Source organism: Punica granatum, chromosome 5 (assembly GCF_007655135.1).
Source record: "Punica granatum isolate Tunisia-2019 chromosome 5, ASM765513v2, whole genome shotgun sequence".
Taxonomy (NCBI): domain Eukaryota; kingdom Viridiplantae; phylum Streptophyta; class Magnoliopsida; order Myrtales; family Lythraceae; genus Punica; species Punica granatum.
The window spans coordinates 6,100,087-6,115,729 of record NC_045131.1 but is presented as its reverse complement, the minus strand read 5'-3'; the positions used below and the strand labels follow the sequence as shown (position 1 = coordinate 6,115,729).

The window sequence follows — 15,643 nt, the reverse complement described above, 5'->3', positions numbered from 1 at the left end:
GCAAAATTTTTTACATTCTTGCACATATATATAAATTGATTGGTCGATTTTCTGCTACTTGAAGTGACTCGTGTGGCATGCAATGCAATGAGGTCCCGCGTGATGAAACTAGATAATATAATTAAGCACTTCCCTTGGATATATATTATTTTATTGAGACGGAATTAGGTCGATGTAAAAGCAAGGGAAACGGATGGGATTAGCTTTTAAATGTAGCCATGCAAAGACATCATCAAAGCAAAAGTGAATTATCAAGAGATGAAATAGAACAGTGATGCACCTCTCGTATGGTGATTAAAAGGTCTCATGTTCGATATTCAGTAGGACTACTCATACCCCTTTATTAGATATTTATGATTTTTATTTTAATTTACTAAGTTTATGGGCCTATCTTGTAATGAAAAAAAAAAAGCAAAAGTGAATTGGCTTTGCCTCGTGGCCATTAACTCATGCAGGACAAATAGAACCACCGGCCATATCTTCATCTTTACAAGAATTTTAATGGAATTCGAAATGTTTTGATAAAGCTAAACCACTCGAGCTTTGTGGAGGGCGAGGTTGCCCGAGCTCGGGGAGAGGCCTACAAAGACCTCTCCTAAGCTCCGGCAACGTCACCCTAAGCTCACTAGCACAGGCCCACAGGGTAAGACTTGCCTTTTGCAAGGCTTGGTGGCTGAGGTTTCTCCACGACTCGTGACTGATAGATATCGCCAACGATGTGAATTTGACCTCGAGGTGTTGAATCTGGCCAGAAAGGGTCGATCGGAACTTTGGAAGGCAAATTGAGTATATACATATGATTGCTGATTGAGCGCATTTTACATTTTTCTGTATATTGGGCTTATCGGATTTGTAAGTATGAGGCAAGGGCCAGGAATTGTCCTCGTCTATATGTCCGGATTTGGGCCGGGAAACAGAATTCCGATTCTGGGCTACGACAGAAAATCTAAATTCCAAGTAGCCCCACCAGACACCCCTTATGAGTTAGATTCATCATTTCATGACTCAAAGTAGCACTGAATATGTTATCTCATTAGCTTGGTCATTTCAAGCCCGCGACTTTATTTCATTATGTACTTGGGTACCCGTTGAGATAACTCTAATGTCCATGACTTGAGCTATTTTGATTTCTTGTTCAATTTTTCACAAATACGTACTTTTAAGTGATATTCGAAACTGAATGTAATTTCACTTTGACAATAATAAATCTATTTATTTTTTTTTAAAAAAAGCATCGCCTATTTCAAGAAAATTAATTTCTAAGTGTCACTAATCACACATGATCAAGCATTTTCCAATAATTAGAAAAAGGAAAAGAAAATGATACGCTTGAACTCATCATTTACACATAAGTCTCTCTACATCGAATGAAGCGTGAAATCTCCCTTTTCCGACATTCTTAAAAATCGAATTACACACAATCCTAAAGTTAAGAGCCTACTTGTGGCGAAAATGCATTCCCATGTCGTGCATGGACATTCCTAGCCCCTGTGGGAAGATTACCGCCCTTCGACCCTCCTTTAGACGCCAAATCATTCGACGATCCGAATGCGGACTTCAGCCCATTGATCAGCCTCTGCCGTATACTCTTCCTGCTACGCGGACTGCCCATGCCACTTCCCGGATCCTTTGCCGCCACCTCTCCTCCTTCATCACCACCTCTGATGAATCTCAAGCTTAACGACGACACCGATCCCCCTTCCCCTCTCTCGATCTTGTTGCTCTCCTGGGGCGCACCATAGTGGCCAAAGCTTTGGCTGCGGCCCGAGTTCAACAAACTCTTCAACCCCGTCGGGACATTCTCCCTATTGGTCGTGTCTAGGGCGGTCATCTCGTTCATGAGCCGGAGCTTCATGGTGCTGAGCTCCTCCTCTAGGTTCAGTATTCGGGACCTGGTGGCAGCCATGGCCGCCCTCAGCTGGGCTGACTGTCGGAGGGCTGCGTCCCGGTTAAGGATGGCCCCGAGGGTGGTGGCAGCTGGGGGTGCCTCGGCGGCTGAGACGGCCTTGGTTGGTGGCTTGCGGCGGCGGTCACCGGGGTCGGATGATGAGGAGTTGGGGGCAGCGGCTGGGGCAGCGTGGAGGAAGGAGTGGCGGGTGCGAAGCTGCTCCACCAGCATGGCGCGGATGATGAAGCGGAGGGGCATCTTGGGATTCTGGACGGCGTGGACGAGGAGGTCCGGCGACAGCTTGGTGCAGTCCACCGACTGGCAGATCTGCGCCTTGCGGTCTTCCGTCATCTTCCCGCCATGTTCCTGCCAAGTAAAAAATTTAAAAAAAAAAAGGGAAAACAATTACATTTTTCTTTTCCCGGACAAAATCACGATGAGCCTTCAGTCGATATGCTAAGAGTAATTTTTCATCCCGAAATCAGATTTACTTTAGCTCGAATATATCAATTACATTTTCTATAATTAATAAAAAAACGACGTGTTACCATTAGCAATTCTAAAACATACTGGTCTCAGACATCCTAAGATTTTAATTAGTTAACATAATAGTTATTACCTTGAAGTAGACATTGACCATTTGGTAGAGAACATCGTGATTGCTTAGCTGACCACCCATCGAATCCGTCATTACCTCAAACTCCTTGATCCCCACCGCCACGATGCCGTCGAAGAAAGTAACGGAGCCATCACCACCGCCGTCCGCCCGGCTCTCAACCTTTTCCATCTCGCCATAGGCCTCGATGCACCTGCTCACCAGGGACGCCATTGTCTCTGCCTCTGGCAACAGATCCAGGCAAGAACGGAACAGGATCACGATGTACTCCTTGTTCACGGCCGCAAACCGCCGGAAAGAGGTCTCTGTCACGAGCCTCAGGTCGTCCCCTCCGTCTCCATTTCCGTCAGTCATCTCCAGCAGCTCGGCTGCCGTCCTGAGGGCAGCAACATTGAACGGCGTTACGACAATGTGGGCGCCATAGCAGAAGTCCGCCACGAGGCCGAATGTGTCCGCCTTTATTTTTAATGGTGGGGCGAGGGTCAGTTCCAACCGCGACGTGAGGCGCCGTCTGAGGTAGCTGCTCCGTGACGTGAGCGGATCCTATGTAAACAGAGGGATAAAATGTCATAAACAATTATCAAGAGAGGGTATAGTACGACGGCGCACCTCTAGTCCAATGACTAAGATTCGATGCCTAATAGGATTAAGACTTCTATTTTAATGTATTAGGCTCATTAGCCTCATTGGAACCGAGAAAATGTCGTAAACAATTCCTTTTCATTATCTTCGGAAAGAATGTCTCGAATTTTTACTTTTGACAGGAATAATATCTCCTATTCATAGGCTTACATGTTGACTGTGGTTTAAATTTCAATCGTCTTAATGACGTCCTATGCTTGACTTATTGTTATTTCTGCAGTCAATATCAATAAATAAATTAATAACCTAATGAATTAAAATGAACTAAATGATGTCCATTTCAAGGGGGAAAAAGAGAGAGGCTAAATTGACCCGCTAGTGAACACAAATATACATATATATACACTCATGTAATTAGACATACACATGAACGGCAGAAGGCAGGAAATTACTTGGAACATTATCAACCACCCATATGTGTTAGCATTGGTTCATATTTCCGATCATCAAAAAGGAAAGTATAAGTCCATTCAGTTCAGATCATAAGATATACAGATAGATCGAGGATGAAAAGAATAAACCTTGTGTAAACGAAAACTTGTCCCTCGGACCCAAATCAACACGTTCGGCTCGCACCCCTTTGCCACCGACCTGAACCGAACCAAAATAAATTAGTTAAATATCAGGAAACAAATAGAAAATGTTGCACTAACTTTCATACTCTTACAAAACCAAGAATTAGAAAAATGAACAAAAAAGTTTAAATGATCACCATGCTTCCACTCTTGAGTGAAGAGAAGTAGTGTCGGGAGAGGAGAGATCCGAATGGGAGGCCATGGAAGAGTTCAAAGACTCTTCTTCTTCTTCTTCTTCTTCTTCTTCTTCTTCTTCTTCATACTCTCCTTCATCGTCGTCGTCTTCTTCCTCGTATATTGTCTCTACAACTCCCAAATGACTCCAACCCTTCATGGCTCCTTCGCAAAATGCCTTTCTTTCTTCTTCTTTGAAACCCTTTCTATCAGTGCTGATCTGATGTATTATGATTCTTTCATCGAGGGTTTATGTGGGGAGGTGAGGGGGAGGAGAGATATAGTGAAAATCCAAATTAAATTCCCTTTTTGAAGGATTTGGGTGGGGGAATTTATTGCATTGCATGTGGTGAGTGATGTCCACATTGAATGCTTGGTGTATTAAAGTTCCCTTTCCATTTAATGTCCCTTTCTTGATTCAAAATTAAATAGTGGGATTCTGACCCGATAATTCCTTTGCTGGAAATATGGAAAATCACAATTGAGACAAGATGAAGTTAATCAAGATATTTAGCCTTACTTGATACATAAGTTGGTCTTTTGCTTATTTTGATAGTGATTACTAATCTACTATGTATAGAAAAAATCTGGAATGTACCAACAAGATTGGTTCAAAACAAAAAAGAGTTTGGGATGCATTATTGAAAAATATACATATGATTGAAAAAATTGGAAGTAGAATTATCAATCATTAATTTGGATCGAAGAAAATATTAAGAAAATTTTGGAAAGGGATAAAAGGCTAGGTCTATATACGTTACATGCAATTTATTCATGTGTTTAATTGTAGGTAATAATCATATTAATTAGTTAGGATCACTAGGGATGCAATAGTAAGGTAGAACGCATTTAGAAAGGGGGTGGGGGAAAATGATAAATAGATTGACATATATAGAGATGCTACTCCTAATGATTAATGGCCTTTTCATATACCGAGAAAAGTATGTCCTCGTGCCTTTTAATCATATTCCGTTGCTTCAAGCATTTTATGAGATAGTGAGGTATGACTTACAATCTCATAACGATCGCGAAGTTGTTGATCTTGACAAGTCCGTGCACAACTAATAAGCCATTGACAATCCGCAGCGTTCCAACACATCCTCCTATTACTTTTGGTGGGAGAGATTAGTGAAACCTTCTAACGTCAAACGATATCGTAAATCTCCAAAGTCCCACATCTTTATAAGCATAATTTAAAGATTATAATCCACTGAAAACGGGGACTTAGTATAATAACACAAATCACCACCCAAAATCAAGAGATCTCGATCACCGCCAACAATAGCCCCTTTATTTCTTTTTGGTATCATTATAATTTTTTTTTCGAGGTCAATTATAGTATCCGAAAGCCTAATGAACTCCGACTAATTCAGTCGAGTGGGATCGGCCCACTAAATGATAAAGTTCTCATAACGTGAATTTTCCCCATTCATAATATTCGAATTTGAGAATTTGCTTAAGACTTGGACGATCTTTTTCCCAAGCCCAATTTTCAAGCCCAAGAAAAACAGCCCGGTCATGCCCGTGCAAGCAAAACCGCCCATGCCCAGCCCATCTAAAAACGCCGTCGTTGCCTTCTTTCCATTGTATATATTGGTGAGAAACCCTAGCTGTGGACTCGTTCCAACCCTACTTGCAAAGATGAAGTATAATCCAAGGGTGAGCAGCTCCCGCCGGAAGAACCGGAAGGCCCATTTCACGGCGCCGTCCAGCCTCCGGCGGATCCTAATGAGCGCCCCGTTGAGCACCGACCTCCGGTCCAAGTACAACGTCCGGTCGATGCCCGTGCGCAAGGACGATGAGGTCCAGGTCGTCAGGGGCACCTACAAGGGCCGCGAGGGCAAGGTAGTGCAGGTCTACCGCAAGAAGTGGGTGATCCACATCGAGCGGATAACCAGGGAGAAGGTTAACGGGGCGACCGTTAACGTCGGAATCGACCCCTCTAAGGTGTTGATCACGAAGCTCCGTCTCGACAAGGATAGGAAGTCGCTCCTCGACCGGAAGGCGAAGGGCCGCGCCGCCGCAGACAAGGACAAGGGGACTAAATTCACCGCTGAGGATATAATGCAGAATGTGGATTAAGCATAATACCATATGGAGAGTGAGAGGAAGTTCCTTTTTTTTGGATTTTACATTTTGCTCTTACGATGAAACTGTTAGCTGCTGTTACTGTGTCATGTTTTGGTAGTTAAATCTTTGCCATGTTTCCTTATTATGCTAGTTGGATCTGGAAGAGACCTTGTTTCGTTTCTCGGATGATGCTTCAATGGAGTTTGTTGCGGTCTGTTCTTCCAATTTTGATCCTTTACTGTTCATCTTAGTTGCTTATTTGCATTCATGCGATTTTTCTTCTGTTTGCTATCATTGTTACCGAAAATTTCTGGTTATTCGCCTAACAGACTTAGAAAAGGCTCATTTTTGGATACTTAAGCTGCTTCATTACAACTGATTTCGAGTTAGGCTTTGGAGGGTTGTCAAACAATTAGAATGAGAAAGGAGCTTTGTCTTTATTGTGTCTGTGCCCTATTAGAATGAGTTGTAACTGTGAGGCCTTGTTCGGTTGCTCCCGGCTATTAGTTGCGATATACGCCAGAGTGATTGGTTATGCCTGGTTCGGTTGAACACCTGATCTGGGATAAGGGTTTACTGGAATCTGTGTTTGTGAAGTTGGTAAACATTTCTGAAAGAGATGGCAATGATTTAAACCGTGCCCATCGATCTCTGAGGATTGAGTAGTTATTCTCCATTGTCAAAATAGGGTCAGTCCTTTTATAAAGTTCTAGTCCATTACCACTTTTGACGGGCGTTCTGTGAGTATACGGTGGCCGGAGATCCTTCCTGTAGAGCCACCTCTGTTCTGTTTTCGGGCCAGTGAGCTTTTTTCTAGACATGAATGAATCAAATCTTTAATCCTCTGTTGCTTGTGCAACTGGTAATTGTCGTTGCCTCTACTCTCTTCCGCCATTGCTGTGTCCTGTGTCATAGTCCACGCTCTTCATGGAATATAAAACGCTTGTGTTTTATTCCGTGATGTATAAACAATCGAAGGGCGAAACCCTTCATGGATATGTGGCGATTATGGCTTCTTATAGTGTCAGAATTGGGCAGATGACAGAAGCATGAACGCCCTGCAACTGCCCAACAGTCACTCAGAATAGAGCCCATTCCTAGACTGTCTCTGCTTATGTTGAACAGATTATAAGATGCTGTTATAGCATAACATTCCGGTTTGAGAAGCCGTGACTTTCACTTGTGTAAATTATACAGAATGGGCTGAATCATATCAAACAAGTCTGAACTCTGGAGTCTCCATTACGAATATCATAAGATTTCGATTTGCATGAATGTTACCGGGGAAAAGAATTACATGTTTACCGGAAATCAAGCCAATCCAGCCGCTGTTGACGGTTACCTAACAACTTTTTGCCGGTTCAACTACTTTATTAAGGGCTCATTCTCACGCCCTTGAACATTAAGAATGGGCTGGATAGAAGGAAGATGAGGTATCGAAGTAGAAAATGGGCATCATTGGAAGGAAGAAACGAGTCATGGGACCAGCGCGATTGAGAGACCGAACTTGGGAGTCCTCTCAAGAGCCTTGGTGTTAACCTCAGTAGAAATAGTGAGCAGCGATTTTGGTATGATCTCGTGCTGCAGAACGGCCCCAAGCGTCCCGTAGTTGTTGAGCTTCCCTTTGACTACTGTCAGGGGGTCGATAGTGTACTGTCCTCCAACAGTGACGATGTTCTCGTTTGTTGAGAACTTCCTCATGACCTCTCCCGCAGCGGCACTCTTCTTCAGCTTATCAACATGGTGCACATAAGATGCCCTTATGGAGTCCCCTTTGTCACCCCTAAGAAATCAAAGAACCGAAAAATGGCCTATGTCATGTAGATCGTACAATGATAATATGAACATTGCTCTTTTAATAACTTATACGCAGGCCGACTTACAGAATTATCGAAGCATAAGCATCTGACTTCTGCGCACTCACACCCGCGCTATACTTTGTAAGAGTGCCAGAATTGGTATCATACCCAACCTCTGCACCAAAGGCCATGCTTGGGGTGCCGACAGTAGCGGAGATGTTGATGAGGGGAGATTGTCTCAACGCCACGGATGTCGTAAATGTTGCATGATCATGGAAATATTGGACCTCCATCTGCATGACACGTAATGGCAGCGACCCACAAAAGAACGATTTCAAACAAACTAAGCAGTTTTTAGCAATTCAGAGCCTCAGGAGACGTGGAATTTGCATGTACCTTGCCGGAGCTGCAGTCGGGAAACTTAAACGAGGCAATGCCTTTGGTTGATGGGAAGATCTCCGTGAGAGTCACAGTGGTTAAAACCTGCCAGGACATCAAGATCCGTCTAAGATGCAGATTCAATTAGTTGTACTTTGCAAAACCGATATGTGCCGAGGCATCTCACGTTCGACTCCGTATCGACCATGACATCGATCAGGGAATTCTTGTAAATGTACTTTGCAGCCACAGCAGCAGTTGAAAGTCCTCCACTCTTCAGCGCAGTTGATGTGAGTACCTGTTGACAAGTTGAACAGGATCTTATGATCGTGATCGCGATCATAACTTTAACTCCAGATCCGAATCGAAGTAGGGGCACAGGAATGCGTTCCGTGGGAATTGGATCCCAACCTCATAATCGCATTCATGGATGTTAATCACAAAGAATGATAGAGATTCAAAGATCGGGGATGTACCACTCCATTGTCGACACTGCAAGTGTTAACGGAGAACTTCTTATCGGTCGTGTAGTTTGCAGTCAAAAGATCTGCAGGATCAAACAATCACGTGATTAGGAGACGAAGAACCAATTAATGGCTAATTCTAAGGACAGGTCGAATGGGTTGAAGTCGAATGCAGATGGAGATCAACCCCTCGCTTTCTTCCCGACGTCGGAGAAGAGTCCTGGTCCTGTGTTCATCGTTCGCAAACTGAGAGAGATCAGAGAGAGGGGAGGAGAGGAGGAGCAGTGAAGAGGAGAGGGAGAGAGTGGCGGGGGAAATGAATGAAGCGGAAGTTGCTCGTCAGTTAGTTCTTTCTTCTATTGGAAAGTGGGGACCACAAGAATTTTCCCGGGTGCCGCGAAAGTGTTCTCCGCACCCAGCAGTGATGGCTTCTCATGTGACGGGCGAATCTGAGCCGTTGATTTTCCCCCCTTTTTTTGTTGAATTTCCATTTAGATAAAATAAATAAATTACCATGAAATTATATTTTTCTTTTTTTCTTTTTTGTTAAGCTGGTCATGTGATACATGCCTTCCGAACGAGGACTATTGATTCTCAGCTCCATGCGTCAGTTTCCACGCACAAGTATCTCATTGCAATCGCCTCAAGCTATGTCGTCGAACGTTGTTTATACTCCTCATAATCATCGGTAGCTACAATTGTTGCAATATGACAAATCATACTATTATTGCACTTAACTTGGAACATTTCATGTCACCGGCTCTCACCACAGTCGGCTCCCACAAGGAAAATCTAAGGCTATTGACGATAAAAATAACAGTGGATGCATTGAATGAAAATTGTCACTTTTCTGATAAATTCTATCACATAACTGCACACTTTCAAGATATTTTGCTTTTCGCAACAATAATATTTGGCATACGTGAGGATACCGTTAGTTCGTTCGAGGTGGATCTATAAAATTAGTTAAACAAATTAAACTTGTTGTAAACTGTAATTTGTAATATGAACACGGTCCTGCACATGAATATGGATATAAAAAAGGATATATTGCACCATATAGTCTAACATTGACATATATTCTTAGATCTATCTCAACGTCGATTTTTTACTTGAGATATTCCAACGTTGCTAATTTGATGTCACTATCTAGCCCAATAGAATAGTTGGTGAAATAAAAATAGCAATATTGGGATATCTCAAGGAAAAAAAAATGATGTTAGATAGATTTAAGAATATCTGTCAACGTTAGGTTATATGGTGTAATAAATTTTTTTAAAAAAAAACACAAGGAAAAAAAGACAAAAATTGGCCAAAAAATAGAATATAAAAAAATTCAAATCATAGCAAAGGGAAAAGGGGAAAAAAAGAAAAAAAACTAAAAACCTGCAATTTTGACTGGCTCATATGCAAAGGAAAAGAATTTGGCTTCCAAAAAATTAGGAAAGAAACGAAGAGCCGAAAATAGCTCTTCCATAATGGAAGTCTCCAACAATTTTCGGATCTTCATCTTCCTCCTTTTCTTCTTCTTCTTCCTCCTCTTCCTGCTTCCTTTCCTCCCTCCTTCCTTCATTCCCTCCTTCCTCGCAGTGTCCACATCCTCTCGACATTGTCGGTCACTGCAGAGAGAGAGAGGGAGAGAGAGAAATTACCCTTGCAATTTCCCCTCTCCTTCTTCAGCTCCTTTCTCACTTTTTTCACTCACCACGTCGGTTTCCACTCGGGAGAGAAACTGCAGAAGTTCCTTGGCTGCGAAGGCGCGTTGGAGTGGGGAGGAGTTTCCCATTATTTAATGTCTTGGATTGGCCGGTTCCGTGTTTGAGAGGTGAGGCGCCGTGAGTGAGGGGGGGAGGAGGAGGAGGAGGAGGAGTAGCGATCATGGAGAGCTACTTGAACGAGAACTTTGATGTGAAGGCGAAGCACTCGTCGGAGGAGGTGCTCGAGAGGTGGAGGAAGCTCTGCGGTGTGGTGAAGAACCCCAAGCGCAGGTTCCGCTTCACCGCCAACCTCTCCAAGCGCTATGAGGCCGCTGCTATGCGCCGCACCAATCAGGTCTTTCTCTTTTGGCTTGGTAGTTTTAGTTAAAGGTGTTTCCTTTCATCTGTTTCCGTGGAGGATCATCATCATCATCATTCCGAGCTTACGATTGAATACTGCCGCGCACTTGGAAAATTTGAATTTTTAGGATCAGATTGGAGAAGGCAAGTGAGAGGGAGACTCGGCTTGAGACCTTAACATGCTGCAATGGCAAGATATATGAACCCATGAACTTCGATGAATATGACCATTGTTTAGGTATTATCCATTACACAATAATATGAACGCCCGGAACTCGAGCTAAATAAGGAGGAAAAATGAGAGTATGGAGATTTATGCCATTTTTTGTTTATTGCTTGGCATAGGCAGTGCTGCTCTGTTCCCCGATTATTTTGTTGCTGAGATGAATTGACGAGAAGGAATTGAGGTGACCTGAAAAAGTGCATCTATGATCTATTGCTCTCCATGTTCACATTTACTTCTTCGGATTTGATCGGAGAGGATGATTTCCCTTATAATTTACCTCAAACCTTTCTTTCCGAATTCCCAGCTCTATTATTGCAAGAATATTTGTTTACATTTGGAAATATTATATTTGGATTTCAAGATGTCACCTTTTCTTCGTATTTTGGATCTAACTTACAGCTGACTATATGCCTCACCACGCATGTGAGGCTTTCTGATTGAGCAGAAAAGATGACATTTCAAGTTTTTTTTTTTTTTAAAACATAGGTCGAAGCTCCATCACTAAGATCTTGAAAACTCATGCTTCTTTTTTTCCGTTAATCTATAGGATCATAAAGAGTCGCTCAATCTTCATGCAACATCTCAATAATGAAAAGCTTCCTTATTATTTTGTTTGAACATTGTTTTCGTTAAGAAATAGATTCTCTCACTATAACTTGCTTGCATCCATCTTTTCCGCAGTAGCTATATGGCATGATCAGAAAAATCAGCCATGACCTTAATGTCCAATGTCTTCAAAATAGTTTTAAATGGTTGAAGGTCAGAGTGTTGGGTACCATGCTTATTAGTTTCTCATTTAATTATCACAGGAGAAGTTGAGGATTGCAGTGCTGGTCTCGAAGGCTGCATTCCAATTCATCCAAGGTGAGTCAAATTACAACCGAGCTGAATAATAATGCCGATCTTCCATGGAGGAAAATCATGAACCACTCCTGATATATTTTGAATGCAGGGGTTCAACCAAGTGACTACACTGTTCCTGAGGAAGTCAAAGCGTCAGGTTTTCAAATTTGTGCTGAAGAGCTGGGATCAATTGTTGAGGGTCATGATATAAAGAAGCTGAAGTTTCATGGTGGAATAGAAGGTATTGCAGAAAAGCTTTCCACATCAACCACAAATGGGCTCACTACTGGTGCTGAGCTTATGGACCGTAGGCAAGAGATTTTCGGCATAAACAAATTTGCTGAGAGCGAGCCTCGAAGCTTCTGGATATTTGTATGGGAAGCATTACAAGACATGACCCTCATGATCCTTGCAGCATGTGCATTTGTCTCCTTGATAGTTGGCATTGCAATGGAAGGATGGCCCCACGGTGCCCATGATGGCCTTGGAATCGTCGCAAGTATCTTGTTGGTCGTCGTTGTAACAGCGACAAGTGATTATCGCCAGTCCTTGCAGTTCAAAGACTTGGACAATGAGAAAAAGAAGATAGCCATTCAAGTGACGAGAAATGGATACAGGCAGAAACTCTCGATATATGAGTTACTTCCTGGTGATATCGTGCACCTCTCTATTGGAGATCAAGTTCCTGCAGATGGGCTTTTCATCTCTGGGTTTTCTGTATCGATTGATGAATCAAGTCTAACTGGGGAAAGCGAACCAGTAATGGCAAGCGCTGAAAACCCGTTTATGCTGTCTGGAACAAAAGTCCGCGATGGGTCATGCAAGATGCTGGTGACCACTGTTGGGATGAGAACACAATGGGGCAAATTAATGGCGACTCTCAGCGAGGGAGGCGACGATGAAACTCCATTACAGGTTAAGTTGAATGGAGTGGCTACGATCATTGGCAAGATAGGCCTTTTCTTTGCAGTAGTGACTTTTGCCGTCCTAGTGCAAGGATTAGTAAGCCGGAAATGGCACGAGGGGAGTTACTTAAGCTGGTCGGGAGATGATGCATTAGAAATGTTGGAATACTTTGCTGTTGCAGTCACTATTGTTGTGGTTGCCGTTCCTGAGGGATTACCTTTAGCTGTGACCTTAAGTCTTGCTTTTGCCATGAAGAAGATGATGAACGATAAAGCCCTTGTTCGCCATTTGGCGGCTTGTGAGACTATGGGGTCTGCCACAAGCATTTGCAGTGACAAGACTGGCACACTGACCACTAACCGCATGACCGTTGTGAAATCGTGTATGTGCCTGAATGTGGAGGAAGTGGTCAATGGCAAGAACCTATCCTCTGAAATTCCTGATTCGGCGTTGAAGATTCTCCTCCAGTCTATATTCACTAACACGGGAGGAGAAGTTGTCGTGAACAAGAAAGGGAAGCGCGAGATCCTGGGGACGCCGACAGAGACGGCCATATTAGAGTTTGGTCTGTCACTCAGGGGAGACTTTCAAACCGAGCGGCAAAAAATAAACCTTGTGAAGGTTGAACCTTTCAACTCAACCAAGAAGAGGATGGGGGTTGTGGTCGAGCTTCCAGGAGGAGGTTTTCGGGCCCATACCAAGGGTGCTTCAGAAATAGTTCTCGCTGCATGTGATAAGTTCATCAATTCAAGTGGCGAAGTTGTCCCGCTGGACGAAGTAGCAAATAACCACCTAAAGGCCACAATTGATCAGTTTGCCAGCGAGGCCCTGAGGACTCTGTGTCTTACTTACAAGGAACTGGGAAGTGAACTCTCTGCTGAGAGTCCTATTCCCGAGTCAGGGTACACTTGCATCGGGATTGTTGGTATTAAGGATCCTGTTCGTCCTGGGGTAAAGGAGTCTGTGGCAGTTTGTCGCTCTGCTGGTATTACTGTGAGGATGGTTACTGGAGATAATATAAACACTGCTAAGGCAATTGCCAGGGAGTGCGGGATCCTTACCGACGATGGTATAGCTATTGAAGGCCCAGATTTCCGAGAGAAGAGCGTGGAGGAGTTGCTCTCACTAATCCCGAAAATTCAGGTACTATATTTTGCAATCCTATATATAATATTGATTTAACAAACCACTTCTCTGTACTTGATCAGATCTTTGAATCAAAATTTTGCATGTAATATTCAGGTGATGGCTCGGTCCTCGCCGCTAGACAAGCACACACTGGTTAGGCACTTGCGTACTACTTTTGATGAAGTTGTGGCAGTGACTGGAGATGGTACAAATGATGCCCCAGCACTTCATGAGGCAGATATTGGACTGGCAATGGGCATAGCAGGAACCGAGGTCTGTTCACCTTTCTAATTAAGCATAACCCCTGCATATGGTTATTTTAGATACTAAGATTAGGAAGCCTACTTTTTTACTTCTAGACTGCGAGAAATCGGAAATTCGATCTTCAATGATCAAATCACTTTACTGAGATTCTGCAGCCACTCTTTTTTCAAGTGCCCATATTTTTTGAATTAGCTGCAACATCTGTTACTTGTGCAATTAAAGGGTATTTTCTTCATTTTAGGTTGCTAAAGAGAGTGCAGATGTTATTATCTTGGACGACAATTTCTCCACCATTGTGACAGTGGGCAAATGGGGACGTTCCGTGTACATTAACATTCAGAAGTTTGTGCAATTCCAGCTGACTGTTAATGTGGTGGCACTGATTGTCAATTTCTCTTCTGCCTGCTTGACTGGTAAAAAAACTAATACGCCATTTCCGTACAAGTAACTATCAAATTCAGTGACTTATGCTGATAGCTCTTGAACGAATCTTGTTTCAGGGTCTGCTCCCCTCACAGCAGTTCAGCTTCTCTGGGTCAACATGATAATGGATACATTGGGAGCACTTGCACTTGCGACTGAGCCGCCCAATGACGAGCTGATGAAGCGCCCTCCGGTTGGAAGGAGAGGGAACTTCATTAGCAATGTCATGTGGAGGAACATCTTGGGGCAGTCCCTATACCAGTTTCTGGTGATATGGTTTCTTCAGGCCAAAGGGAAAGCACTTTTCGGGCTTGAGGGTCCTGGCTCAGATCTTACCTTGAACACCCTCATCTTCAATTCGTTCGTCTTCTGCCAGGTGAGTTTCTTCTGAACACTGTCACTGGTGCTATTAATTCAGCAATTTATGCAGGGGCTGATGGAGTGAGATTTTATTGGCTTGATCACTAATTTAAGAGTAAAAAGGAATTGATTCGGTTTCACAAGTTAAAAACGAATATGACGTTGGTTCGATTAAATTCTTTCTGCAGGTCTTCAACGAGATAAACTCTCGTGAGATGGAGGAGATAGATGTCTTGAAGGGCATACTCGACAACTATATCTTTGTAGGAGTCCTGAGCTGCACTGCATTCTTCCAGATCATAATCGTCGAGTACTTGGGAACCTTTGCAAACACCACACCTCTCTCCTTTGGGCAGTGGTTCCTCAGCATCTTCTTTGGGTTCTTAGGAATGCCTGTTTCTGCCGGTCTAAAGAAGATCCCGGTGTGAAGGGGAATGAACTCACTCCTCATCGCTGACTCTTATCCGTAAAATCACTTGAAAAGACATTATGTTCTGGGTTCGGAGTCTTTCTTAGGTGGAGTATCGATCGGAGATGTTCGAGCTCAGTTATTTTTTTCCACACAAAGGCTGGGGGAAAATTTTCGACTTGGACCGTGTGTACATTTTTTTGCAAATTAATCTCGACCGTGCAGGACCACGGTGTTCTCTAGATGATGCAGAAACCAATTAAATTGAGCAATGGGCAATAAAGCCCGAGAAAAAAAAAGGAAAAAAAAAAGGACATTTTCCGTGTTCCATTTTATATTCCATTTTTGTTCTCCGGTTTGGAGTTAAATTCTTTCTGCACATTATATTAATGTTTTGTCATAGCGATGATTTTCTCTAACA

General features: G+C 43.1%; 4 protein-coding genes across 4 annotated transcripts; 2 read left to right on the top strand and 2 right to left on the bottom strand.

Moving 5' to 3' along the window:
* Positions 1 to 1,280: 1,280 nt before the first annotated feature.
* LOC116206811 (BTB/POZ domain-containing protein At3g49900) lies at positions 1,281 to 4,175 on the bottom strand. Its single transcript, XM_031539617.1, has 4 exons — positions 3,859 to 4,175; positions 3,668 to 3,737; positions 2,508 to 3,047; positions 1,281 to 2,254 (listed from the first exon to the last, which is right to left on the bottom strand). The coding sequence occupies exons 1-4, from the start codon at positions 4,053 to 4,055 to the stop codon at positions 1,430 to 1,432; spliced, it is 1,632 nt and encodes a 543-aa protein (XP_031395477.1). The 5' UTR covers positions 4,056 to 4,175; the 3' UTR covers positions 1,281 to 1,429.
* A 1,326-nt stretch (positions 4,176 to 5,501) lies between these two features.
* Positions 5,502 to 6,196, top strand: LOC116206670 (60S ribosomal protein L26-1). The gene has a single exon (XM_031539467.1). The coding sequence runs from the start codon at positions 5,537 to 5,539 to the stop codon at positions 5,975 to 5,977; it is 441 nt and encodes a 146-aa protein (XP_031395327.1). The 5' UTR covers positions 5,502 to 5,536; the 3' UTR covers positions 5,978 to 6,196.
* Positions 6,197 to 7,203: 1,007 nt separating this feature from the next.
* Positions 7,204 to 8,946, bottom strand: LOC116207326 (mitochondrial outer membrane protein porin 2-like). The gene is made up of 6 exons (XM_031540231.1): positions 8,794 to 8,946; positions 8,619 to 8,689; positions 8,330 to 8,440; positions 8,161 to 8,247; positions 7,849 to 8,057; positions 7,204 to 7,748 (listed from the first exon to the last, which is right to left on the bottom strand). Exons 1-6 carry the CDS (start codon positions 8,840 to 8,842, stop codon positions 7,442 to 7,444), a joined length of 834 nt encoding a protein of 277 aa, XP_031396091.1. The 5' UTR covers positions 8,843 to 8,946; the 3' UTR covers positions 7,204 to 7,441.
* A 1,158-nt stretch (positions 8,947 to 10,104) lies between these two features.
* Positions 10,105 to 15,643, top strand: LOC116208609 (calcium-transporting ATPase 2, plasma membrane-type-like). The gene is made up of 7 exons (XM_031542140.1): positions 10,105 to 10,658; positions 11,699 to 11,753; positions 11,842 to 13,781; positions 13,881 to 14,039; positions 14,272 to 14,443; positions 14,531 to 14,829; positions 15,002 to 15,643. Exons 1-7 carry the CDS (start codon positions 10,485 to 10,487, stop codon positions 15,239 to 15,241), a joined length of 3,039 nt encoding a protein of 1,012 aa, XP_031398000.1. The 5' UTR covers positions 10,105 to 10,484; the 3' UTR covers positions 15,242 to 15,643.

Coding starts and splice junctions, on each gene's coding strand:
- LOC116208609 (XM_031542140.1), top strand. CDS start 10,485: ATGGAGAGCTACTTGAACGAGAACTTTGATGTGAAGGCGAAGCACTCG. Junction 11,754..11,841: donor TGCATTCCAATTCATCCAAG/GTGAGTCAAATT, acceptor TTTTGAATGCAG/GGGTTCAACCAAGTGACTAC. Junction 13,782..13,880: donor CACTAATCCCGAAAATTCAG/GTACTATATTTT, acceptor TGTAATATTCAG/GTGATGGCTCGGTCCTCGCC.
- LOC116206811 (XM_031539617.1), bottom strand. CDS start 4,055: ATGAAGGGTTGGAGTCATTTGGGAGTTGTAGAGACAATATACGAGGAA. Junction 3,738..3,858: donor CACTCAAGAGTGGAAGCATG/GTGATCATTTAA, acceptor GGTTCGGTTCAG/GTCGGTGGCAAAGGGGTGCG. Junction 3,048..3,667: donor CAAGTTTTCGTTTACACAAG/GTTTATTCTTTT, acceptor CTGTTTACATAG/GATCCGCTCACGTCACGGAG.
- LOC116207326 (XM_031540231.1), bottom strand. CDS start 8,842: ATGAACACAGGACCAGGACTCTTCTCCGACGTCGGGAAGAAAGCGAGG. Junction 8,441..8,618: donor GCAGTGTCGACAATGGAGTG/GTACATCCCCGA, acceptor ACTTGTCAACAG/GTACTCACATCAACTGCGCT. Junction 7,749..7,848: donor GCTTATGCTTCGATAATTCT/GTAAGTCGGCCT, acceptor TTGATTTCTTAG/GGGTGACAAAGGGGACTCCA.
- LOC116206670 (XM_031539467.1), top strand. CDS start 5,537: ATGAAGTATAATCCAAGGGTGAGCAGCTCCCGCCGGAAGAACCGGAAG.